General features: G+C 52.0%; 1 protein-coding gene across 1 annotated transcript in view; it reads left to right on the top strand.

The window, feature by feature from the left end:
* C4H3orf20 (chromosome 4 C3orf20 homolog) overlaps window positions 1-27,190 on the top strand; it is a 60,500-nt gene that overhangs the window by 14,509 nt on the left and 18,801 nt on the right. The window contains exons 4-8 of the mRNA XM_055134998.1: window positions 4,377-4,506; window positions 5,256-5,549; window positions 18,911-19,075; window positions 20,531-20,651; window positions 26,558-26,689. Of these exons, the coding sequence (XP_054990973.1) occupies window positions 4,377-4,506; window positions 5,256-5,549; window positions 18,911-19,075; window positions 20,531-20,651; window positions 26,558-26,689 (842 nt within the window). The remainder of the gene's footprint in view (window positions 1-4,376; window positions 4,507-5,255; window positions 5,550-18,910; window positions 19,076-20,530; window positions 20,652-26,557; window positions 26,690-27,190) is intronic.

The raw sequence follows: 27,190 nt of genomic DNA, 5'->3' as shown, positions 1-27,190 counted from the left end.
AAGAAAACTCTAGACCAATGCCCCTTGTGACTATTGATGTCAGACTCCTCCCCAGAAGACCAGCAAAGGGAATTCAGAGCCCACTCTCGGATGCTGCAGCACAGCCCCCTGAGGCTATTCCTGCAACGCAAAGACACTTCGTCTATACAACATCACCAGTGTAACCAGACTGAAGGACAAAGAAGGGAAAACAAACCTCATGATCATTTCAATTGGTGCAGGGAAAGACCTCTTGCCAAAATTCAACACCCTGGCATTCTGAAAACTCAGTAACAACGAATAGGAGGAAACCACCTCCACGTACTAAACCATATACATGTACTTAAAAATCCACAGCAGAAGTCCCACTCGGTGGTGAAAGAATGACAGCTTTGCCTCTCGGGGTCAGGAAGAAAGCAACGAACGGCGCCTGCTTTCACTGCGGCTCTACAACATAGTGGCAGAGCCGTGCCCGGAGCCGCAGACGGCAGGAGAGAATAGGTATCGAGTTAGAAAGGATGAAGGCGGGGCCGGAGCGATAGCACAGCAGGTAGGGCGTTTGCCTTGCACGCGGCCGACCCGGGTTCGATCCCGGCATCCCATATGGTCTCCCAAGCACCGCCAGGAGTAATTCCTGAGTGTAAAGCCAGGAGGAACCCCTGAGCATCGCTGGGTGTGACCCAAAAAGAAAAAAAAAAAAAGAAAGGATGAAGGCTCTCCTGTTTGTGAGTGTGTGAGACCTGCTTGGTGTGTAAAACCTTCACTATCCTATGAGAAACCACTGTCACTGGTCCACGAATTCATCAGAGTAGTCGGATAAAAGTCAATATGCGAAACTCCATCGTAGTGTCTATACATGAGCGACCAAGAACCTGGAAATAAAACGACCCAATTCCATTTAAATAACAGCAGCAACAATACAATAGTTAGAAATGACCTAATCCAAGCAGGTGAAAGACTTGTACAAGAAAATTCACGGGGCTGGAGCAATAGCACAGCGGGTAGGGCATTTGCCTTGCACGCAGCCGACCCGGGTTCGATTCCCAGCATCCCATATGGTCCCCTGAGCACCGCCAGGGGTAATTCCTGAGTGCAGAGCCAGGAGCAACCCCTGTGCATCGCCGGGTGTGACCCAAAAAGCAAAAAAAAAAAAAGAAAATTCACAAGACATTGCTGAAAGAAATTAAAAAATAAGTAAATGGAAGCACACCTCATGCTCTTCCCACTCCCCATTTATTTATTTATTTATTTATTTATTTTAATTGAGTCACAGTGATACAACAAAGTTGTTCATGATTGGAATTCAGTCATATAATGTTCCAATACCTGTCCCTCCACCAGTGTACTTTTTCCACTACCAATGATCACAGTTCCCCCCCCACCTGACTATGACAGGCACTTTTCTTCTCTCTCTCTGTCTCTCTCTGTCTCTCTCTCTCTCTCTCTCCCTCCCCCCATGTTCTTATATCGGAAGACTGAAGTGTTAAATCTTGTTAAAATGTCAATACTACATAATCTAAGATTCAGTGCAATGCCTGTCAAAATTTCGATGATTTGTTTTGCAGAAAATAGATCAATTAGTACTCAGACTCCTAAGGAAACCTACGACAGCCCTAAGTAGCTGAAGCAATCTGGTGAAAGAACTAATAACTGAGGACTCGGGACTCCCGATTTCAAAGCGACCCCAAGGCTGCAGTATTGGCATGTGGAAATACTGCCAATAAATCGGTGTGGTGTTGGCATGAAGTCTGGCATGCCAGCCTGCGGGAGGGAGTGGAGAACTCCAGCAATGAGCTGGCAGGTGCCGGCTGTGCAGGGAGAGGGCTCAGGACTCACTGTTGGAGACAGTCCTTTAAACCAGTGTGCTGGAAAGGCCTGGAGACCCACGTGCAGGAAATTGAAGCTGAACACTGACTAGCTCCACAAACAAAAAAATAAAGGGAATCAAGCACCTAAATCATCATCATCATCATCATCATCATCATCATCATCATCATCATCATCATCATTGATCGTTGATTTTCTCAAGTGGTCTCAGTAACATCTCCATTCCACCTAGCCCTGAGATTTTAGCAGCCTCTCTTTACTTGTCCTTCTCAACGGTGCCACATTGGAGGCTCTTTCAGGATCAGGGGAATGAGACCCAGCATTGTTACTGGTTTGGGCATATGAATACGCCACGGGGAGCTTGCCAGGCTCTCCCATGCGGGCAGGAAACATTCGGTAGCTTGCCAGGTTCTCTGAGAGTGAGAACTAGGCTTTGTGGCCGCATGCTTCTGGGAGCTTGGTTTTATAGTCCTTGGATGTTGGCCATTGATGGAATTACACGGCGCTGGGGGAAGTTTCTGGGTGTGACCGCCTAACTACTGGAAAATGGGGGATCTGGGCAAAAGAGTCCCAGTCTCAGTCCGAGCAGGCTTGGAGATCTCAGCCCCGGGTCCTGCACACCTGGGTTACTCTGCTGGTTCCTTCATGCGTGAGGCTTGTCTGAACGTGTGGAGAGGGGCCTTGAGCATGGCTGTGGCTGGATTCCAGAGGTCTTCAGCTGCCAGGGGTTCTGCTTGGGGTGGGGAAGGAAACTCAACCCACCCCCTCCGAGGGGCTCCCGTGAAGACAGCCAGGTGCGGGGGCAAGAGACTCTGAGTCGCTCTCTTCCAGGAGCTTGGTTTTATAGTCTCTCATGTGACCGCCTAGCTACTGGAAAATGGGGGATCTGGGTGGAAGAGGAAGCACCTAAATCTAAGACCTAAATAAGAAAAATTGTAGAAAAAAAAAAAACAGGACAAAAGCTTGATTGAATCTGGCACAGCTGCCGTAGACATGATGCCAAAGGAAATGATAACAAAACAAAACAAAAAGAATTATGGAGATGTTATTTTTTAAATATATACCCAAAGACACTGTACTAAGAGGAAAAAGCAACCTGCAAAATGGGGAAAAAATAGTCATGAGTTCTATGTATCTAATTAGGATTCATATCCAGGAACTATAGACAGCTTCTGAAATGCAACCACAAAAACCAACCGTTTCACACATGGCAAAGGACTTGAATCGACTTTCTTTTCCCAAAGAAGATAAACAAATAGACGAACACACACACAAAACTGCTCAATATCACGGATCATCAGGGAACTGGAAATCAAAACCCCCTCACCTCCAGTGCCGAAAACAACCCCAAGAAATCAGCAGCCCACGACCAGTATGGGGCGGAGTGTTGAGCTCTTACTGGAACCCGTGTTCCCTGCTTGCTCCCAAGAATGTAAAATTGTACCTTGTGGGAAACTCTGGAAGGTTCCTCAGACAGTTGAAATGGGAGTTGCTGTATGGTCCCACTCAGGGCAGGCTGGATCTCACAGAAATATTCGTGTAACTAGACTCGTCACATTACTCACAGTCACTGAAACGTAGCTGAATGAATGAAGAAAATGTCGTCTACACGGTGGAATATTCTAGAATATTTTACCGTGGGCGTGAACTTAGGGCACATAATACCCAAGCGAAACAGCAAGCGAGTCACACAGGACAGACATGGCACAGCTTCACTGACATGGGTTTGCATAACGCCGTCAAAATCAGAGCGAGACGGGAAAGGGTGGTTGGGGTGCCTTGGGGACGCTGAGAGGGGACTTCCTTTACAGGGGCCACAGAGCTGCAGTCTCGAGGGACAGAGGGCTTGTGGGCTGGACGGTGTCATGGCATCCACCAGCGTGGATGTATTTGATACTCTGAGCTGGACGCTTAACATGGGCAGAGATGGTCGATTTTTTGTTGTTGTTGTTGTTTTTTGGGTCACACCCGGCGATGCTCAGGGGTTCCTCCTGGCTCTGCACTCAGGAATTACTCCTGGCGGTGCTCAGGGGACCCTCTGGGATGCTGGGGATCGAACCTGGGTCGGCCGCGTGCAAGGCAAACGCCCTCCCCGCTGTGCTATCGCTCCAGCCCCGAGATGGTTGATTTTGCTTTGTGGGTTTTGTCACAATAAAACAGGGTGGGAGGGGGCTGCAGGAGGCAGGAGCGGGGGGACCTGATCTTGCTGTGTATCTCCGGGCCTGAGACCAGATAACGTGGGTGGTCTGGCCCAGCGCCCCCCCCCCCAATCCCTTAGGCAGGCTGGGAGCAAGAAGCTGGGGGCGGGGAGGTACTTCTGTGTTCCGGGTCCCCCTGCCTAGCGCCCGCCCCCCCGCCCTCGGCCACCCATGGTCCATTTCATAGCCCTGCCCGAGTCCCCACCGAGTAGGGGGGTGATGTTCCATCTTCCGGGTGAGCTGCGGGGCCTTCCTGTCCCAGAAGCAGAAAGAACGTCCCCCGATTCCCTCGACTCTCCCCTCACCCCCAGTGAGAGAGGTCAGGGGACCCTCATCCTAGCTCCTCCCTGTCTCCTTCATCCCCGACAGCAGCCAAATCAAAATATTTAGAAGAAATCAGCTCATCATCACCCCACCGAGGACAGACGTCTCCCGACATCATGGAAAGCAATGACCCCTGCCCCGAGGCCCGGGAGAAGCTGCAGGCGATGTGTCGTCATATGTGAGCCCCACGGAGGCCCGGGGCCCGGGCCCGGGGGCACTGGAGGTGCAGGCCAGCCTGGCTGCCCATGAAGGGGGGACATTGTGAAGAGACCCCAGTAGTGACAGGATCCCTGCCTCACGGCCCCCTTCTGTCCTGGTCAAGACCTTCTGAGCCTGGTGGGCGGTGGCGCCCCCCTCAGAGATGAGGACACGGAGGCAGCCCGAGTCCAGTGCTCTCTGCCTCCTCACTGGAGAGACCCCTTGGCGTGACAGCCTGACAGCCCAAAAATGCCCGGATGTTTGTGTTTTAACGAGTGGCACGTCCACACAAACTTCTCCGTTGATGTGGGAGGGGGACGAGATGTGTCACCACGTGTCCTTGCTGGTGTCACGTCCCAAGGCCCAGAGCTCATGGGGGTCCTACTGCAGTAGAAGAGGGGGAGAGGGACGCCCCCCAGTTTGCCCTTCCTGGGACATTGGGGATGGAAGCCCTCCTCCGTAGGGGTCACCTGGGGCCACGCCCACCCCCCAAGACCCTCCTCTGCACTGCTTCCCCTGGGGGTCCCCACCTAGATGTTCCAGGGGGAGCGGGCCGGGGCCAGCTCGGAGGGGAGTGTGTCCCCTCACTTGTCCCGGAAGTTACTGCCCCCAAAGATGAGGGGGCGGGGGGCAGGCACAGGGAGATGGGCTGGGAGCGCTGGGGGGAGAGGCCAGAGGCCCCCCTGGAGGACGAGAACCAAGGAGTTACGCTGGTCTCCTTCCCTGCAGAGAAGCTGAAAGGGCCTCGTGGAAAGCGAGGAATCTCTCCTACCCCATGATCTTACGCAACTACAGGGCCAAGATGCCCGCGCAGCCAGTGGCGACCCCCAAGGGCGGGGACACCCAGGCCCCGAGCTCCCACCACCAGCCCTATGGGGTTGCTCAGAGCCCCGCCCCCACCCCCCACCCGCCATCCGCCCACGCCCACCACGCTAACGTTAGCCAGCACCCCCAGGAGCACAAGGTCCCCAGGAAGGCCCTCAAGTTCCACTACACCCTCTACGACGGGTCCTCCTTCGTGTAGTATCCTTGGCCCCGTGCCCAGCAGGGCAGCCCCCAGACCATCTGAGTCAGTGACCGGCGAGGCGTGGCTCAGGGCAGACTCATGGGGGGGGCGTGCTTGGCGGGGGGGGGGCGCGGCAGAAGAGGAAGTCCCCAGGGTCAAGCTTCCTTCCCAGTTTGGTCGGGATCCACAAGAACGTTCTAGATCTGGCGGTCTATGGGTGACCGACCCATGCCGTCTGGTGGCTCTCCCAGGAGAGAAGAGGTTGAGACCCCCGGAAAGTTCCTTCCCAGCTAGACGAGGGGTCCGCTGCCCGGTAGGGGCTTTGTCCTTCTCTCCCTGAAATTCTTTTTTTTTTTTTTTTTTTTTTTGCTTTTTGGGTCACACCCGGCGATGCTCAGGGGTCACTCCTGGCTCTGCACTCAGGAATTACCACTGGCCGTGCTCAGGGGAACCATATGGGATGCTGGGAATCGAACCCGGGTCGGCCTCGGGCAAGGCAAACGCCCTCCCCGCTGTGCTATCGCTCCAGCCCTTCTCCCTGAAATTCTCGAGCAGATTGGAGGCTGGGGTGGGATGGGGGGGGCACGGAAGGACACGTTTTCTCCCTGAGACTCTGGTGACGCCCTAGAGCCTCTTCCCAGACCAAGGCCTCGGACACGGGCACGTGACGCATCTCAGTGCTCGGGCCAGGCTGGGGGCCCGGAGTCCCGCAGCCGCGACTTAGGAAAAGCCTGGTTCTGCGTTCGTTCTGCGAGCTGATTCCTAGGCGCCGCCAGTAACTAACGGGCTAGATGAGATACTAATGGGCCACAGGTCTGTCAGCCTGCGACAGAGTGCTCAGGACCCAGTGATCCCAGACACAGAGTGCTCAGGACCCAGTGATCCCAGACACAGAGTGCTCAGGACCCAGTGATCCCACGTCAGGGCGTCGGGTGGATTCCCTGTGTCTCCCTCAGAAGGAGCCTCTCCAAGCCGACTGTTTTCTTCTCTGCTGGGATAAAGGAGTTGGGCCTGGCGGCAAGGAGGGGCTCGGCGAGCCTCATCCCGTGCTCCCTCGGGGGGGGGGTCTGTCACCCTCTTCGCGACACCCCACAGCAGCGTTTCTCAGCCAGTGGCCCCCCCTTCCCCGTGCACCCCCAGAATGTTCCAAGGGGGTCACAGGTGAAATCACAGCAACGGGCGGCGTGAGATTGAGGGGCAAACGGGAAGGACAGGACCCCCCCCAGGAAGGAAACGAGGTCGGTCGGAGAGACAGAGGTCTCGGTGCTCCGCGCTAAACAGTGTTTCTGGGGAACTGCTTTAGACCCCAGACCCCAAACTGAATTGACCGGGAGAGGCTGAGGCCGCGAAGGGCGGGCCCAGCGCTACTGCAGAGACGGTCTCAGAGGGCCTGGGGGCAGTCAGGCCGAGGTCCGGGGCTGCTGCCCCTGCCCTGGGCACCTTCTCCAGCACCATTCGCCCCGCCCCTGCCCCCCGCTCAGGATTGAGGTGACAGGGGACCTCACTGTCCTCATAAAACCGCCTCGCCCGGAGGGGTTCTGAGCGGCCTGGGCCTCGCTTCCGCCGGCCGCCCCTCCGCCGAGCCGGGGATGGAGAATTTAAGCGCCTGTCAAAAGGGTCCTATTGTTTCTCGGACCATAAATGAATCCATTCATCACTCTCGGCTCGAACACAGCCAGCTCCTTCCAGGACAGCCGCCGCCGCTGTGTTCGGGGGCTCCCCTCACCCCTCGGCTGACTCCCCCCGCCCCCCGCCGCCTGTGAGGGGTCCGGCTCTCTGAGCTGCTGTGTGTGTCGCGGTCACTGCCCTGGAGCCAGCGTGGGCCAGGGTGTCACCGTCGGGCATCTCTGCTTTCCCCTCCTCCCCTGCGAAGAAGCCAGAGGTGCTCCCCATGGGGACCCCCACCCCCATCAATCCTGGATTGCTCCCCTCGCACCCACTGCTGTCACGCCCTGACCACTGTGCATTTCCTCTTGGGGGGCCCCAAGGTCCTGGGTCTAACTCTGGGTGACCCTGCACGGTGACCTCATCTCTTTCGGCCTCTCCACAGTCTTGATGCGATGCTGTGTCCGGAGCCCAGAGTGCCCTGCGGCTGTCGGATTTCTTTCCCCGTTTCCCCCCCCCCCTCCCGACCCTGTTGTGTTGAATGACTGGTTGGCAGTCTTGCAGATTTGGGGGACGCAGCTTCCCACTTCTCTGTGTGTGAGTTTCACTGCACACACGGCCGGGGGCCCAGTTCCCTCACACCGTCCAGGGGAGCCCGTGCCCAGGCCGTGTCCCCTTTCTCTCTGACCACCAGAGTTTTCAGTGTCTTGAGAGTCGTTTTGGTTGTTTGTTTATTGGGGGGCTATTCCCAGCGGTGTTCAGGGCTTGCTCCTGTGCTCAGGGACCACTCCCCGGGTTTCTAAGGGGACCGTATGGGATGCCGGGGATTGACCCCGCCTGGGTCAGCCTCCTGCAGGGAAAGTGCCCTCCCCGTGTGCTGCTGCTCCAGCCCTTGAGAGTTATTTTTGTTGTGCATCATTTATTCACTTCCTTTGGACATGGATGTTCCGCGTCTGCGTGAACGCAGTAATTGTATTTCACTGCTGACCAGTTTTGCTTAGCATGACAGTTCTGTGCAAACTGTCTCGCAGAAGGCGTGCCTTCGTTTTTTTATGACAGCTGAGTGGAGTGTCCCGTTGAGTATATGTTCCACGGCCTCTTTCTCCTCGTCTCATTTGCTGCCCTTAGTGGGTGTGAACCTTAAATGCCTTCAGCCCCTTACTCTGAACATGCGCTTGTCCTAATATCCCATCAAAGTCTCTGACGTGCGCAGTGTAGAGTGGGGTGGGCTACCATGGGACGTCTGTGCTTTCCCCTGCTCAGACCCCCCCCCCCCCAAGACCTTCAGGCCATCAGCCCTATAATAAAAAGTCTCCTGCCTCCTTATCCACACCCTCACTGTCTCTCCCTCAGTGTGTTCAGACTGTTCGCATACGGTGATTTTTGGTAGTTGGGGCTAAGTTACTGCCATTGAATTGTCCTGTCTTCCCGTTGCTTTACATTTTTCCCATGGATTTCTATCTGCCTTTTTTCTCTGGATGGCTTTCCTCGGCGATTATCTCAACCTCTCGTAATCTGAGCCCCCAGACTGTCCACATACCATAGTTACTGCCCAGAACCCGGAATCATCAGGAGGAGAACAACAGCAGCCTTTGGTCAAGGGCTTCGCTCTGCTTGTCTGTCCAGGACAGACTTTGAACACCCAAGGGCCTTAATATATTAGCACACGCATTTTTCTCAGGGGGAGAATCTTCCCAGAGAAGGAACAGAGAGCAGTTTCAGAAACACTCTCAATGCCCGCGCGCGCGCACACACACACACACACACACCACGTGCGCACACATGTGCCTGAGCACTTGGGACAGCGTTCCTGAGCGCCAGCTTCCTGGGTTGCATGGTTCTGTCACCTGCCCATCATGTCCACCTCATTGACCTGCCGTGACCCTTAGTACCCAGCAGGGGAACAGGACCGAATGTGTCTCGTATAAAGATGAGTCGATATCGGCACCAAAGACCATCTTAGATACAGGCAGATTCAAACCTCACGGTCGCCACGAAGCAGCGGCAACGCCAAGGTGCCGAGGTGTGTGTAGAGCAGCTGCACTCCCCGCGTGAACCTCCGAGCAAGCTCCCAGATCCTATTAACTTTTTTTTTTTTTTAATCAGGGAAACCTTTATTCTGCCATTATATTTGAATGACAGTTTTGCAAGGTATAGTATATTCCTTGCTAGAACTTTTAAAAAAATGTTTTTTGAATCACTGTGATTCAAAATATCACCGTGAGATACAGTTGACAACACAGCTTTCGTGATACAGCTTTCATGATCAGGTTGCAGTCGTACGATGTTCCAACACTGGTCCCTCCACTGGTGTACATCCCCACCACCAAAGGCCCCAGTATCCGTCCCTCCACCACCTCCCCCTTCCCCTCAGCCTGCCTCTATGGAAGACACTTTTTTCCTTCTCTCTCTCCTTTTGGGCATGATGGTTTGCCATACAGACACTGAGGGGCCGTCATGTCTGGTGCTTTGCCCTCTCTCAGCAAACATCTCCCATCCCGAGCGATCCCTCCCAACCATCATTGTCATAATAGTCCCTTCTCTATCCCAACTGCCCTCTCCCCCAGACCTTGAGGCAGCTTTCCGAACACAGGCCAATCCTTCTGGCCCTTGTTTCTACTGTCTTTGGGTGTTAGTCTCATACTATGTTTTTTTATGTCCCACAAATGAGTGCAGTTATTCTATGTCTGTCCCTCCCCTTCTGATTTATTTCACTCAGCATGATACTCTCCGTGTCTATCCATTTATAAGCGAATTTCATGGCTTCATCTCTTCTAACAGTTGTATAGTATTCCATTGTGTAGATGCACCATAGTTCCTTTAACCAGTCACCTGTTCTAGGGCACTCAGGTGGTTTCAAGGTTCTGGCTATTGTGAACAGTGCTGCAATGAACATATAAAAGCAGATGTCATTTCTGCTGTGTGGTTCTGCACTCTGGGGTATACTCCCAGAAGTGGTTTTCCTGGGTTATTTCTATTGTTTTGAGGAATGCCACATTGTTTTCCAAAAAAGGCTGAACTGGTCGGCATTCCCACCAACAGTGAGTGAGAGTCCCTTCCTCCCCGCATCTGTGTGGGCATTGCTGGTTCTTATTCTTTCGGATGTGTGCCAGTCTCTGTGGTGTGAGATGATATCTTATTGTTGTTTTGATTTGCGTATGCCTGATGATTAGTGATGTGGAGTATTTTTTAATATGCCTTTTGGCCATTTGTATTTCTTTTTTGAGGCAGTTTCTGTTAATTTCATCTCCCCATTTTTTGATGGGGGTGGAGGTTTTTTTCTTGTAAAGTTTTACCAGTGCCTTATATATTTGGGATATTAAGCACTTATCTGATGGGTAAATAGTTTTTCCCTCCCGCGGCTGTCCCTGTATGTTTGTCATTGTTCCCTCTGAGGTGCAGAAGCTTCTTAGTTTAATGTAGTCCGATTTGTTTATCTTTGCTTTCACTTGCTTGGTCAATGGTGTATCATCTTTAAAGATGCCTTTAGCTTCAGTGTCACGGAGGGTTCTGCTTACCTTTTCCTCCATGTACCTTATGGGCTGCAGCGATAGCACAGTGGTTGGGCATTCGCCTTTCACTCGGCCAACCCGAGTTCGATTCCTCTGCCCCTCTCAGAGAGCCTGACAAGCTACCGAGAGTATCGAGCCCGAGCAGCAGAGCCTGGCAAGCTACCTGTGAGTATTAGGATATGCCAAAAACAGTAACAATAAGTCTCTCAATGAGAGACATTACTGGTACCTGCTCGAACAAATCGATGAGCAACGGGATGACAGTGACAGTGACCTTGTGGATTCAGATCTGATACTGGGGTCTTTAATCCATTTTGATCTGGCTTTTGTACCTGGCATTAGACAGAGGTCTGAGTTCTTTTCTTCCTTCCTTCCTTATTTCCTTTTTTCCTTATTTCCTTCCTTCCTTCCTTCCTTCCTTCCTTCCTTCCTTCCTTGCTTCCTTCCTTCCTTCCTCCCTCCCTCCCTCCCTCTCTCTCTCTTTCTTTCTGTTTCTCTTTCTCTCTTTCTCTTTCTTTCTTTCTTTCTTTCTTTCTTTCTTTCTTTCTTTCTTTCTTTCTTTCTTTCTTTCTTTCTTTCTTTCTTTCTTTCTCTCTCTCTCTCTCTCTCTCTCTCTCTCTTTCTTTCTTTCTTTCTTTCTTTCTTTCTTTCTTTCTTTCTTTCTTTCTTTCTCTCTCTCTCTCTCTTTTTTGCATGTAGCTGTTCAGTTTTCCCAGCACTACTTGTTGAAGAGGCTTTCCTTGCACCACGTCATATTTTTTGCTCCTTTATTAAGGATTAAATGATCATATATGTGAGGGTCCCTGTCAGTATATTCAACTCTTTTCCATTGATCTGTGAGTCTGTATCTATGCCAATACCATGCTGTTTTAATTACTACTGCTTTGTAGTACAGTTTGAAATTGGGGAAGGTGATGCCTTCCATCTTCTTTTTCTCAAGGATTGTTTTTTTTTTTCTGACTATTTTATTTTATTTTTTTAATTAATTTATTTATTTTTAATTAGTGAATCACCGTGAGGGCACATTTACAGATTTATACACTTTTGTGCTTATGCTTCCCTCATACAAAGTTCGGGAACCCATCCCTTCACCAGTGCCCATTCTCCACCACCAGTAAACCCAGCATCCCTCCCACCCTCCCCGATCCCATCTCCCCCCACCCCACCCTGCCACTGTGGCAGGGCATTCCCTTCTGTTCTCTCTCTCTAATTAGCTGTTGTGGTTTGCAATAAAGGTGTTGAGTGGCCACTGTGCTCAGTCTCTAGCCCTCATTCAGCCCGCAACTCCCTTCCCCCACATGGCCTTCGACTACATTATAGTTGGTGATCCCTTCTCTGAGTTGCCCTTTCCCCAGAATGTGAGGCCAGCCTCCAAGCCATGGAGTCAACCTCCTAGTACTTATTTCTACAATTCTTGGGTGTTAGTCTCAAGGATTGTTTTAGCTAATCGTGCAGTTGCTAGGAATTTTTGAAAAGATCTTTTGGAATTGTAAATATATTATTCCACTTTCTTCTAGCCTACAGAGTTTCTGCTGAAAAATTTGATGTAGCCTAATCAGGAGACCATTACATGTTACATATTTTTCCCTAGTAGCATTTAGTATATTTTTTATCTTAGAATCAAAAAAAATTTATTATAGTGTATTAAGATGATTGCAATAGTGTTGAAGTTTATGTTCCAAGTGATGGTCACCACCTTCACTCCTGCCCCAATGTCACTCTAGACTGGTCTTGGTTCCATCCACCCTTTCCTCACCTCTTGGTAAGAAGTGGATCGCCAAGGCTTGGTCATCCACGGCTAAGGGCTTGCCATTGTTCAATGCATTCTCATCTCCCCACCTTCTTTCCTTGTTTCTGTATCCCACAGATGATTGAGATGATCTGGTCTCTGTCCCTTTTATTTCACTTAACATGATACCCCCCAGTTTTATCCACGTTGCAACAACCTGCATGGTCTTACCCTCCCTAACGGCTATGCATGTATTCCGTTGGGCGCGCGCGAGTGCGTCTGTGTGTGTGTGTGTGTGTGTGTGTGTGTGTGTGTATCACCGGCTTCTCCATCCACTCATCTTTCACCGGCCATCTGGGTTGTTTCCATACCCTGACGGCTGTACTATTCAGCACTGGCTTTGGGTAACTCAGGGGTGATGTGCCTTGGTGCCAGGGAGGGTTGCTCAGGTGGCAGAGTCCATTCCTGGCACGCGTGAGGTCCGGAGTTCTCGGCCAGCTCCACATGCACCCCACCCCCAGCACTGCCGGGTGTGGCCCTGGTGGCCCTTGAGTCCCACTGGGCTGGACAGTGCTCCACCACCAGGCCCAAGCACCACGCCACTGGGCCACAGTCACCAGGCTGGGCATTACCCGGAGCTTTAACCGGCCTCCCGAGCGCTGCTGGGGGCAGCCCCAGTAAAAATAGATCGAAATACTTTTTTTTGGAGGGTCACACCCATCGATGCTCATGGGTAGTACTCCTGGCTTTGCACTCAGGAATTACACCTGGCTGTGCTCAGGGGACCATATGGGATGCTGGGATTTGAACCCGGGTCGGCTGCGTGCAAGGCAAACGCCCTACCCGCTGTGCTATCACTCCGGCTCCAATCGAAATACTTTTTAGATAATAACAAAATTAATGATAGAAATAGTGACGTGTGTCATTGTTGCACATTCTGCACGTAAAATGTGGGTGTTCTACTGACATTCTGATTTCCTGTGTTTCTTTTTCTTTTTTTTTTCTTTTTGGGTCACACCTGGCGATGCTCAGGGGTTACTCCTGGATCTGCACTCAGGAATTATTCCTGGCGGTGCTCGGGGGACCATATAGGATGCTGGGATTCGAACCCGGGTTGGCTGCGTGCAAGGCAAATGCCCTCCCCGCTGTGCTATTGCTCCAGTCCCGATTTCCTGTGCTTAGTCGTGTCCGTAACTTCGGGAAGTTTCCAGCTTCTGTCCTTCCCACAGGCACTTTGCTCTTTCTCTCCCTCTAGCATGCCCATTCCTTCCTTTCCTTCTTCTAACGGAGCCTGATGGTTCTCAAAGGGTTTCCTCATTGTTCGTAAATCTTATTTCTCTATTCTCTGAATAATTCCTGGAGGGTTTTTTGTTTTATTTATTTATTTGATGCCAGAGATAACACTCTGGTCTCCTGCCTGCAATTTACTGGAGTGTGATTTTCAATTTTACACGGCTTTTCCACTGCAAATCGGTAGCACCTGTTTATTCTGCTGTCCATGGAGATTTTCATTTTATTCATTGCATTTTTCATATACATCATCTCGGCTTAGAATCTCTTTATAGCTTCACGTCTCTGGTGATAAACCTCTCTGCTCTCGCATTTCTTTTCTTTCTTATAATGTTTTGTACATTATGTAGAAGGCACTGGTTTATTATGTGAATTTTATTCACAGAAGTAGCTTTTAAACTTCTTTTTTCTTTGTCTTGAAGGTTGGTTTTTAAGGAACTCTTGTGTTTTTTTGTTTGTTTGTTTGTTTTGATGTTTTTGTTGTTTGGGTCCCACCCAGCGATGTTCCGGAGTTAAATCCTGGCTCTGCACTCAGCAATTACTCCTGGCGGTGCTCAGGGGACCATATGGGATGCTGGGGATCGAACCCAGGTCGGCAGCATGCAAGGCAAACGCCCTCCCCGCTGTGCCATCGCTCTGGCCCGGAACTCTTGTTTTTGACATGTCCTTTAAGATTGGTTTTTGAGGAACTTTCGATCTTACTCCTTCACTCGCCAGATTTAACCCTTTGGGCATTTATTTTGTTCTCCCAATAGGGGGCAGTGTGGCTCATGATTTGTTGTTTCTCACCTTGCCCCCCCCCCACCCATCTCCCCCCATCCATAGGTGGTGGGGAGGGGCTGATGCACTGGAGGTCCTTAAATCGCTGCCCTGGGTGGGAAAGATGAGTCCAAACAGGGACCCTTGCCTTCCCCTCCGGTCTGTGACCAGACCCAGGGCCCGAGTTCAGTGACTGTGGTCCCAGCTCCTTCCCCAAGGCTTAGCGGTGGGTCTCTGCCACCCCTGGCCGCCTGCTGTGGAGACGCCTCATCTCTCCTCTGCTGATCTCAGGGCAGCTCTGGGAGCATCTGGCAGCTCTGCTTGTAAGGGAGGTCACCCGCCTTCCACTCTGTATTTTCTTTTTGCTTTTTGGGTCACACCCAGCGATGCACAGGGGTCACTCCTGGCTCATGCACTCAGGAATCACTCCTGGCGGTGCTCAGGGGACCATATGGGATGCTGGGATTTGAACCCGGGTCGGCCGCGTGCAAGGCAAATGCCCTACCCGCTGTGCTATCACTCCAGCCCCCCACTCTATTTTCTAAAACTGCCCGGGCTCGTAGTCCTCACTGCTCTGCCCAGTCTAGGCCGTGCCATGATCTTAGCTCCGGGTGCCGGGAGAGCCGGGTGCTTCCGGTGTCTCCCGCCACCTCTCCTCATCCATGTGACAAATGCCGGGAAATTCTTTGGGGCCACAGAGCCTGCAGCTCCGACGTCCCTCCCGCTATTTTGCCACTACGGTGGGCTTTTTTTTACATGCCCACCTTAAAATGTGCAGGCTCTGAGATCGTCAGATGTCTTCTGTCAATTAACTGCGGGGAGTCAGATCAGGGTGGGCCCTAATTCAACGCCTGGCGCCCTTAGAGAGAGAGGACACGGGTGGAAGGAGGCCCTGGGGTGCTGCATGTCTCACCCGGAGATTCTTTTTGTTTGTTTGTTTTATTGAAAGGCATATTAGGGTCTGTTCTTTATTTATTTTTAATTTATATATATTTTTAATTTTTTTTTCTTTTTGGGTCACACCCGGCAATGCACAGGGGTTACTCCTGGCTCTGCACTCAGGAATTACTCCTGGCAGTGCTCAGAGAACCCCATATGGGATGCTGGGAATGGAACCTGGGTCGGACGCGTGCAAGGCAAACGCCCTCCCTGCTGTGCTATCGCTCCAGCCCCTATATTTTTAATTTTTTAATGAATCACCATGAGGTATAGTGACAGACTTACAAACTTTCATGCTTATGTTTCTTCAGTCATACAATGATTGAATACCCGAGTGCCCATCCCTCCACCAGTGCCCATTCCCCACCGCCAATGTTCCCAGTATCCCTCTCTCCCTCCCCTTGCCCCTCTCCCCCCACCCCCCGTCCCCACCTCTGGGGCAGGCACATTCCCTTTCACTCTCTCTCTCCTTTAAACCCCAGAGATTCATGGCCACAACCAGGAACCAGGAAAAAGCCAGAGAAGGTCTCGGAGAGTTTCTAAGAGCCCGGCCCTGCTGATGTCTCATTCTACGCTTCTCCAGAAGCGGGGGGTGGGGGGTGGGCAGGGGGCACGGGGAGAGCACAGCTCTGTCATGTGGTTGGTTCGTGGCACCAAGTCATGGCACCCTGGGAATGAATACTCTTGAGCACTGTGATGGGAGCAAACGCATCTGGATCAACTCTAGGGCTCAGTTCTTCCTCCTCTACATTGCTGCCGTCAGGAAGTTTGCCCTTCCTGACACACGGATGTCATTAACACCTATTTGCAATTTCTGTTTTATGCCCTTTTCATTAATGCCCTTGACTTCCAGATCAGAGTAGGGCTAGGAAGGAAGATCATCTTTTGTTTATTTAGCGGTGCTGGGAGGGGGGGCGGCCCCTGGTTTGTTGCTTTGGACTGATCCCAGCTCAGGGAAGCGTGTGGCACCAGAAAGGAATTCCAGCTGCAGCCCTTTGAGCTAATGTTTTTATAAACTGAGAATCAAATCAGGCTGGTTTTTATATTTACTGACCTAGTGCCGGCTGGAGCAATAGCACAGCGGGTAGGGCGTTTGCCTTGCATGCAGCCGACCCGGGTTCGATTCCTCCGCCCCTCTCAGAGAGCCCAGTAAGCTACCGAGAGAATCCCGCCCGCACGGCAGAGCCTGGCAAGCTCCCCGTGGCATATTCGATATGCCAAAACCAGTAACAACTCTCACCATGGAGACGTTACTGGTGCCCACTCAAGCAAATCCATGAACTACATGTGCTACAGGGCTACAGATCTAGTGCCCTTGGCCACATACATGTGTATGAAATGGGGTGGGGGGCACATCCGGTGGGCTCGGGAGGCCTGGGGCCACCGCTAGGGAGGCTTGGTCTGGTGAGACAGGTTTCATAGTTGAGTGCTCGGCCGGGCACTGCAGTGCTCCTGGCCCAGTGCTGTTTGGGTCGCCCAGAGACTCCCAGGGTTCAACTGGGGAGTGCCCAGGGGTCCACACAGTGCCGGGAATTGAGCTCATGGCCACATCTCCGGCCTCCGTTTGCAGGATCATTTGCACGGCCTCCTCTTTTCTCTGGAAGGCTTTGAGCTGATGTGCAGCGCCCTTTCATGCCCGCACCGAGGACCCTCCCTTTAGTTTACTTTTCACGGAGTGGAATTGCGATCTTTTAGCGGATACGATGGTGAATTCCCTCAGCCTTGGCTCTTGGCTTATGTGGAAAGTCTTTATTGCTTTCTTTTCTCTTCATTCTCTTTTTTTCCCTGTTTTTTTTTTGTTTTGTTTTTTGGTGTTTTCTTCTTCTTCTTCTTCTTCTTCTTCTTCTTCTTCTTCTTCTTCTTCTTCTTCTTCTTCTTCTTCTTCTTCTTCTTCTTCTTCTTCTTTCTTCTTCTTCTTCCTCCTCCTCCTCCTCCTCCTCCTCCTCCTCCTCCTCTTCTTCTTCTTTTCTTCTTCTTCTTCTTCTTCTTCTTCTTCTTCTTCTTCTTCTTCTTCTTCTTCTTCTTCTTCTTCTTCTTCTTCTTTCTTCTTCTTCTTCCTCCTCCTCCTCCTCCTCCTCCTCCTCCTCCTCCTCCTCCTCTTCTTCTTCTTTTCTTCTTCTTCTTCTTCTTCTTCTTCTTCTTCTTCTTCTTCTTCTTCTTCTTCTTCTTCTTCTCCTCCTCCTCCTCCTCCTCCTCCTCCTCCTCCTCCTCCTCCTCCTCCTCCTCCTTTTTTTTTGTAACACCCAGTAATGCTCTAGGATTCCTCCTGGATCTGTATTTAGTAATTACTCCTGGCAGTGCCCAGGGGACCTTAGCGGCGTGCAAGATAAGCATCCTCCTCACCGTACTATCCCTCCAGCCCCAGTTTCATTTTTTAAAGGATAGTTTTGATCAATACAGAGTTCTTGGTTGACAGATTTCCCCTTTCTGCTCTTTAAATGTTTCACCCCAGCGCTTCCTGTGAGAAAGTGGACATTTCTGTTGGTGGGGGTCCTCACACATGTCTCTTCCCACTTGCTGTTTTCAGGGTTATTTATCTTTTGGCAGTCTGAGATGTCTCTTGGGGTGTGTCTTGGAGTTCTTACTATTTGGATTCTGTTGAGCTTCTTAACTGTGCAGGTTCACATGTTTCATCAAACTGGGGGACTTGAGGTCATTATTTCTCCAAATTTTCTTTCCTCCCTCCTCTCCCATTCTATGACTTTTGGTCTCTCACGCCTCCTTTAGGTTCTGTTTCCTTTTTCTTCATTAAAGAAAGAAAGGGCGCTCAGTAGATAACTTCATTCTGCCTTCGGGTTTATTGATTCTTCTTTCCAACAATCTGCTGCTAAGTCCGTCCTAGTGATTGCACTAATAGACCCCAGAATTTCTAATTAGTGTCTGTATACAACTCCTTGCTCTTACTTCCTTTTTCCCCGGGTGCTAGGGAAGGGCTGGGAGGGGGGACCGCAGAGCCCCCCTCACTCCCCAGCCTGAGGCATGTCCACCGGAATCCCTGGGCTGTTTGGTGAAGGGTCCCACACTCTAGTCCCCCCAGCCTGGACTCGGGCTCCTGGGGGCACCTTGGCTGGGAATGAGCAGGAGGACTCTCCCTCTCTCCGGGACGGCCAGAAGGGGAGGCAGCCTGGAACCTGCCAGAACTCTTGCTGGTCTCTGAGCTCCCCCGAGTGTGGCATGAGGCAGATTTCTCTGACCTCGGGCTCCTCACCCTCGGAGGTGGACCAGCCCGTCCTGGCCAGCACTGCACCACCCTGGTGGTAGCCCTGAAAGCCCAGGATCCTGCAGGACCCCCTCGGGCGTCGTGAGCCCCTGCTGGGGCATGGGACAGAGTTAATGCCTCGGAGACCAGATTGAGGAGAGAGGAGAGCGGAGTTCACGGTCACTTCCTTAGGCACAGTCTGGGGGGGGGGGGACCGTCTGGCGGTGGGGACCAGGAGCCACATGGCCGCGGGCCCTCTGGGATGTAGGCTTCCTCCCGCGCCCGACCCCCGCGAGAGCAGGTCTTGGACGGTCTCTGTTAGTTCTGCTTGACCGTTCCCGCCAGCTACCCGTCCGGAAACATTGCCATGTGTCAGATTCCGACATGCTGCAAAGGGAGAGCCATCACCTGCCTCTTCAACGACTCACCCCACTTATTCCTGGCCCTGTTCACCGCGGAAGGCCAGGCCTGCGTCCACTCCAACCTGGCCCACTACAACCTCAAGGCCCGGTGAGTGGGCCGGGGGACACTTGGCCCCACTGAACTGTCCCTGGGTTGATAGAGGGGAGGGGGACGGGGCAGCCGGTTGGAGCGTGTTGAAGAAGCGGTGGGGGGGGGGTGGGGGCGGGGCTCTGGGCAGTGTCCAGCCAGGCCCAGGTGATGACCTCATGGACACATGCCCTTTCAGGCCACCCTTGTTCCATGGCTTCACTGTCACCACCACATTATTGCCACATCCAATTTTTTTTTTCAGTCCCCAAATTGGCTTCTACCATTTTATAAAAGCTCTGCATAATGGTTGACCTCATTTCTAATTTTTTTTAATTACTTTCAGTATTCCAACACCAAACCCCCCACCATTACACCTTCTGGACACTACTTTTATGCTGAAACATTTGTAGTAAAACCTGCAGTGTGTGGGGGGGGGGGGCGCCGGAGTGATAGCACAGCGGGGAGGGCGTTTGCCTTGCACGCGGCCAACCTGGGTTCAAAATCCCAGCATCCCATAGGGTCCCCTGAGCACCGCCAGGAGTCATTCCTGAGTACAGAGCCAGGAGTAACCCCTGAGCATCGCCGGGTATGACCCCCCCAAAAAAAAAGTAAAAAAAAAACTGCAGTGGTGATGCAGTGAAATTCGGGGTTCTTTCTTCACCCGCCCACGTCCTGCCAACAAGTCTGGTGGCCCCCCAAAAATCTTTCTTGAACCTCTCAAAACACTGATATCTTGATTTTAAAAAAGTTGGGGAGGGGGCTGTTTTTGGAAGGCCACATCTGGGGTCGCTCAGGGCGTACTCCTGGCTCTGCACGAAGGAAGCGCTCCTGGTAGGGCTCGGGGAACCACGTGGGGTGCCGGGCACGCAGCTGGCCAACTGTGCAAGGGAGATGCTCTACCCCCTGGGCTCCGGCCCCTAAAACCTTGAGCGCTGGTCAGATCAATGGGAATTTTTTTTTTCTTTTCGGGTCACACTGGGCGATGCTCAGGGGTTCCTCTTGGCTCTGCACTCAGGAATCACTCCGGGTGGTGCTCGGGGGACCCTCTGGGATGCTGGGAATTGAACCCACCCGGGTTGGCTGCGTGCAAGGCAAATTGCCCTCCCTGCTGCGCTATCGCTCCTGCCCAGTGGGAAAATTTTGTAGTGGAGAAAATATTTTTATACCAGAAGAAAACGAAGGTGATGCCGTGGACGCTGCTGCCTCCTCTAGGGGCCCCGGGAGAGCAGCACGTGTGCTGGCCAGCCGAGAGTGGACTCTGTCGGGCCCCTCGCAGGGAATGGGTCCAGTTCCCTGGCGGTGCTGAGATCTTGGCTGCTCTGGCGCACTTTTTGTTTCTCCCCCTTTCCTGGGTTTGGCCTGCGCTGCCACCCTCTTCCCACAGACCTGCCTTGGCTAACAGACGCCCCCAGTACCCCCGGGGGGACCACCAGTTCTGGGAGAAGGCGGGGCCTCACCTTCCGTCTCTCCTAGCTGCCCGTTCGTCCTGGTTTGGGACGAGGAAGGCGGAACCACCAATGACGTCAAGGGCTACGTGGTCCACAAGTGGAGCTGGACGGCCAAGACCGAGACCTTACTCTCTCTGGAGTACAAGGTAGGGTGGGCTGCCCCCGTCAAATGCCCTGCTAGCCATGAACCTCGCCTGCTGAGGGCCTTGCAGTCCCCCTGCTCCCCCACCCACTCCGAGGTTCCCAGGTGGACAGGCATCCCGTGCAGGACTGGCCGGAGGGCACTTCCTGCCAGCCTCCAGCCTCGCCAGCCTTTCTCAGACACGTCTTCCTACCTTGTGTTTACCACCCAGGTCCTTAGGTTTTCGTTTTATTGTGTCCTACAAGGTGTGGGGGTCTGGGGCGATCGTGTGGCGGGGAGGGCGTTGGCCTGGCAGGCAGCTGAGCTGGGTTCGACCCCCAGCACCACCAGGAGCCATTCCTGAGCAGGGAGCCAGGAGTTACCCCTGAGCATCGCCAGGTGCGGCCCCCAAATGAAGACAAGAAAAGTAGAAAAAGACGTTGGCGTTAACAGTTGACAGTTTTCTCCCATAGTGTCTGTCTGCAGCGGGCCACGTCGGCCTCTAGGCTGTTCTCTCTGGTCTTTCGATTTTATAACTTTCTGCTCTGTGAAAACGGAAAGTCTAGGAGTCAGAGATAGTCGATAGACACCCTCTACACCCCTCCCTCCTATCCAGTTGTTTGGTTGTTCAGCGGCTATCTTCAAAGATTTATGAAATACTAACTTAAATCTGAGTTGATAGTACCAAATAATAGCTTGGTTGATTTACTAATGAAAAAGCAAGCGTGCCGGCCACTTTGTGTTGGCGCCTCTCGTCCTGGGCCCTGCTCGCGGTTGGGGGCGGATGATTCTGGGTCAGATCAGTGGATCGAAGGAGAGGAAGCAACCTTCTCCCAGACGGGTTTCCCAAGTAACCAAGAAAAGCACCCCAGACACTTCTGATTGGACCCCACGGGGCAATAGAAACCACTAATCTAGGCATCGAAAGATGAATGAGGCCCCTCTAAGGGATTTGAAGTCTGGGGAGTAATGAGAATGCAGGGTAGACAAGGAGAGAACTGGAGTGGGGGACAGGTCGCAGAGTTGGGTGTCAGAGGGAGGGAATAGGACATAGAACCCACTCAAGACGGCATGGATCGAGAGCCCCACAGGAAGGGCTGTATGAATGCATCTGCCCGCTGACTTCTGTCCTGCGCGCTTCCTGTCCAGCCTCTGCACTGACCACTGGATTGTCTTTTCTCTTTTGATTTCCTTTTCGGGGGGTTGGTGTTTTGGGGTCACGCCCAGTGTGACTCCTGGCTCTGTGCTCAGGAATCCCTCCTGGCGACCTCGGGAGACCGTATGGGATGCTGGGGATCAGGCCCAGCTTGACTGCATACAAGGCAAACGCCCTCCCCGCTGTACTATCGCTCCGGCCCCTGCATTGGCCACTGAATGTTCATCTGCATTTAATTCCTTTAGATCCCACCTCTGGCTGGAGCAATAGCACAGCGGGTAGGGCGTTTGCCTTGCACGCGGCCGACCCGGGTTCAATTCCCAGCATCCCATATGGTCCCCTGAGCACGGCCAGGGGTGGTTCCTGAGTGCAGAGCCAGGAGTAACCCCTGTGCATTGCCAGGTGTGACCCAAAAAATAAGCAAAAAAAAAAAAATAGATCCCACCTATGTTCAGAAACGTCCAGTCCCTTTTTTTCCCTTTTGTTTTTTGGGTCACACCTGTTGATGGGTTACTCCTGGCTCTGCACTCAGGAATCACTCCTGGCGGTGCTCAGGGGACCATATTGGATGCTGGGAATCGAACCCGGGTCGGCCGTGTGCAAGGCAAATGCCCTACCTGCTGTGCTATCACTCCTGCCCAATGTCCAGTCTCTTGAATACGACTTACACCGCCTGGCCTGAGGGTCCCCCTCCTCTCTCTCTCTCTCTCTCTCTCTCTCTCTCTCTCTCTCTCTCTCTCTCTCTCTCTCTCTCTCTCTCTCCTTCCTTTGATGCTCCATTCAGGCGTTTTCTCCTTTGTGACATTCTAGCCCACACCCATTTCTCTCCTCACAGCGTCCAAAGTTTGGGTTAATCATTTGACAGTCTTACAGTGAGGAAGTTCTCAGCTCTGGCTGCATCTCAGAGTCACCTAAGAGAATGCCACAAACACAAAAACCCAACCCCGCACTCCTCAGGCTCCGCCCCAGAGCGTTTGTGACTCGCCTGTTCATTCTGTCGCGAGTCCTGGATGTCATTCTCACCATGACGACGCCTGGCCGGGTCCAGCATCACAAACGTCCTGGGGTCTGGAGGAGGGAGCTTTCTCAGTGGACGTTTGTCTGAAAGTGTGAAGTGTCTGGAAGCTGGTAATGCCAGGCTGCAAATGAACGGCAGCGGCCACCACGTGCCATGCCGTGTGGCTCTGGGGCCAAAGGGACAGAGCACTGGGATGAGAATCTACGGAGCCAAGTGCAGGCTTCGGTTTTGCTAGACTTTGTGCTGTTTTGTGCAGACCTAAACAACATAGTCTAAAGAGCCTTCCGGGGGCCGGAGAGATAGTTCAGTGGGTAGGGCACTGGCCTTGCACACACCGGACACAGGTTTAGTCCTCAGCGTCCCATACGGTCCCCCCCGGTGCACTGCCGGGAGTAAGCCCTGAGTGTCACCTGGTGTGGCTCCTCCCCCCCCAACGCAAAAAAAAAAAGGCAAAAAAAAAAATCCCTCTTTCCTGCCTTACACTGTGTTTTATGAAAACCAAATAATAAAATAACTGAGCGCAGAGCCAGGAATGAGCCCTGAGCATCAACAGCTGTGAGCCCCACCCCCCAAAAAAATGGAATTGGGACAAAATGTGTCGCTAGTGGTTCACAAGGGCTCCCCGTGAAGGGACAGCAGCAAGTGTGGGGTAGCGCTGAGGCGTTTGCGTTGGAGACTATATTGGCCAGTTTAAATCCAGGTATTTTTTGGCTCTTCTGGTATTTTCCACTCCTCTCTGAAAACCCAAGTTACGGGGGCTGGAGCAATAGCACAGCGGGGAGGGCATTTGCCTTGCACTTGGCCGACCCGGGTTTGAATCCCAGCATCCGATATGGTCCCCCGAGCACTGCCAGGGGTAATTCCTGAGTGCGTGAGCCAGGAGTAACCCCTGTGCATTGCCGGGTGTGACCCAAAAACAAAACAAAACAAAAACAACAAAAAAATAAAAACCCAAGTTCCCTCTACTATCATTGTTCTTGATTTTTCTTGTTTGTTTGCTTTTATCGAATAACTGTGAAATGCCAATTTATAAAGATATTTACGATGGAGTTTCAGGAGTATAATGTCCCAGCACCCGTCCCTTCACCAGTGCCCACTACCCCGCCCCCAGTGTCCCCAGCTTTCCTCCCCCACCCTAGCCTGCCTCTGTGGCCCGCTCGTCCCCCCCCCCCCGCCATGGCTCTCGGTTCCCTTCCTTCATTTATCCCCCCCACGCCCCTGTCGCAGTGCCAAGGTTCCTCCGGAGACCAGTTCTCCTGCTTTTCCTTCCTATGGCCACCGGGCATTTGACATTCCCCTCCGAGGTTCCTGTATATTCCACGTGTGAGATCCTTCTGAGCCTGTTCCTCTCTCGCTGCCTGATTCCACTCCGCCTGATTCTCTCCAGATCCATCCAAGCCGCAGTGAATTGTGGGACTTTATCTTTGTAAGACTGATCAGTATTCCAATGTGCGGAAGTACTGTAGTCAAGTCCAGTCAAACGTTCGTGGGAATTTGGGTTGTTTCTAGATTTGGGCTGTTGTATGTAATGCTTCAGTGAATACAGGCGTGCAGATGTCTGCTCTGATTCGTGCCGTCGGGCCCTTGGGGTATATTCCTAGGTCTACTATCATTTTTTTTTAAGCCCAAAGAGTTTCCCATGGCATTTTTTTTTCTTAATCAAATCACTGTGGGATACAGTTGCAAAGCTTTCATTTTGGGTTTCAGTCATACAATGATCGAACACCCATCCCTCCACCAGTGTACTCTCTCTCTCTCTCTCGCTACTTTTGGACATTATGGTCTGCAATACAGACGCTGAAAGGCCATCATGTTTGGTCCTTTATCTACTTTCAGCACCCATCTCCCATCCTGAGCAATCCCTCCAACCATCACTGACTTAGTGATCCCCTCTCTATTCCAGCTAACTTCTCCCCCAGCTTATGAGGCAGGCTTCCCACCATGGGCCAATCTTCCTGGCCCTTGTCTCTACTGTCTTTAGGTGTTAGTCTCATATTATGATATTTTATATTTCACAATTGAGTGCAGTCATACTTAAGCATTAAATGTGACTTATAATTATAAGATAATAAGCAATCATACTTGCTTATTTGTCTGGTCTTTATATCAAATTACCTGCTGGGAATGAGACTATAGAATCAAACTATGTGTTTTAAAATTCTAGACATGTTTTAACATTTTATAAAATATTATACTTTGATACAAATATTTATCACTGTGTCACTGTCATCCCATTGCTCATCGGTTTGCTCGAGCAGGCACCAGTAACGTCTCCACTGTGAGACTTGTTACTGTTTTTGGCACATTGAATATGCCACGGGAAGCTTGCCAGGCTCTGCCGTGCAGGCGAGATACTCTCGGTAGCTTGCTGGGCTCTCCGAGAGGGGCAGAGGAATTGAACTTGGGTCTGCCACGTGCAAGGCAAACGCCCTACCCGCTGTGCTATCGCATTTATGTATAATGTTTTCATTCTATGTCTGTTCCTCTCTTTCTACTCACTCCACTTAGCGTGACCCTCTCCATGGCCATCCTGTGGCATGTCTTGAGGTGCAGCTCTGTTAGCACCAAATTCTATTTTCTATCATGAAAAAGTGTCTTTCCGAATAAGAGTTTTTGCTAGGTACTGCATTCTGTGTTGGCCCTTTTTTTCCTTCCAGCATTTTAGAGCTGTGTCCCACTCCTCCTGCTCTCCGTCATCACGGGTGAGCTCTCTGGTCATCATCCACTCCGTCTCAGTTTGACGCAGCCCCTAGCCGAGGCTCTTGGTTTCCCGCGTGGGCCACGCTCTCTGTCAGCGCGACTGTCTTCACATTCCGCTTCATCTTTACCGAGCTTCTTGAATTTGCAGACTCAGGTCTTTCGCCAAACTTTGGACACCTGCTGCCATTTATTTTAGAAACTCGTCTGCTCCTTCTCCGAGACTGTCACACGTGCTGTGGACTGTGTCCAAGATCCTGGGAGGCTCTGATTTTTTATTTATTTATTTATTTATTTTTGCTTTTTGGGTCACAACCGGCGATGCACAGGGGTTATTCCTGGCTCATGCACTCAGGAATTACTCCTGGCAGTGCTCGGGGGACCATATGGGATACTGGGATTCGAACCCGGGTCGGCCTCGTGCAAGGAAAACGCCCTACCCACTGTGCTATTGCTCCAGCCCCTGACTCTGATGTTTTTAATTGGTTACTTTTCGGATTGTGTGATAGCCATGTGTCTGCCTCCAGACTCACCAGCTTAACTTTGTTCTTTCCATTCTATTATGCGAATCCTGACACTTTAAAATTCGTTTGAGCTCTATTTTCAGCTCTAACATTTCTATCTAACCCATGATATGTGTGTATGTGTGCATCTATAGCTGTATTCAACATGCTTAAATGTGCTCCTTTAGGGGGCTGGAGCGATAGCACAGTGGGTAGGGCGTTTGCCTTGCACACAGCTGACCCAGGTTCGATTCCCAGCATCCCATATGATCCCCTGAGCACCGTCAGGAGTAATTCCTGAGTGCAAAGCCCTGTGCATCACCAGATGTGACCCAAAAAGAAAAAAAATGTGCTCTTTTAAAAGTCCAGATGCTTAGTTTGCATTGAATTCTGCCATGGGTAACGGAAAGACTCCTAAGTGACAAAGTAGCTCAGTTATCAAGAAAGCGCCAGAAAGCGGCTGCAGCTCTCCCCGCCCCGGCCGGAGGGCTTTGGGACATCATGGTGGGTGGGGTGGAGTGTCAGGGCCCACTGAGCCCCCCCCTTCTTCATCGCAGGTGAACGAACAGATGAAGCTGACGGTGCTGGGGCAGGATTCCATCAGCGTCACGTTCACCTGCTGGCAGGAAACGGTGACGCTCTCCGTCTCGGCCACCAACTGCCCCCACGGGGTGCCACATGAGAAAAGGGTAAGGCAGAACAGACCAGGCATGCGCAAACCCAGCACTGCTCCTGCTGTCCCCCTCCCCTGCAGGACCTGCCCCGGTCACTTCTTAGTGGATTCCCACTCACCACTTTTGCCGGACACCAGCGCCACCCTCTCTGTTTCGGGAAGCTGTTTCTATCACTCGGGGGCCATTCGGTTGTCCACGGCAGAATTCAATGAAAACTGGACTAAGTGTCACCTAAGATGATAGTGGCTCCGTATACAGAAATGTCTGTTGATACGAAGCGTCAGGTGTGGCTGGATCCAGGTGTTCGACGAGTCCATCAGATGTTCTTGTCTCTTGTCTCTGCTCTCCTCAGGGAGTTTCTCTCCTTGTGGCGACAAGATGGTCACGAGCCACTCTGGGCTCTTGGCCGTACCCGCTCCGACCTTCAGGGGGAAAAGACCTTCCTTCCCTGCAGGAGAAGCGACCAGGTCCCCAGCACCTCCCTCCCCATCAGAGCGAGTGATGCGCAGTGTCAGC

This window comes from Sorex araneus, chromosome 4, assembly GCF_027595985.1.
Source record: "Sorex araneus isolate mSorAra2 chromosome 4, mSorAra2.pri, whole genome shotgun sequence".
In the NCBI taxonomy this organism is placed as follows: domain Eukaryota; kingdom Metazoa; phylum Chordata; class Mammalia; order Eulipotyphla; family Soricidae; genus Sorex; species Sorex araneus.
Note: the sequence above shows the minus strand (reverse complement) of the source record. Positions and strands in the feature narration are given on the sequence as shown.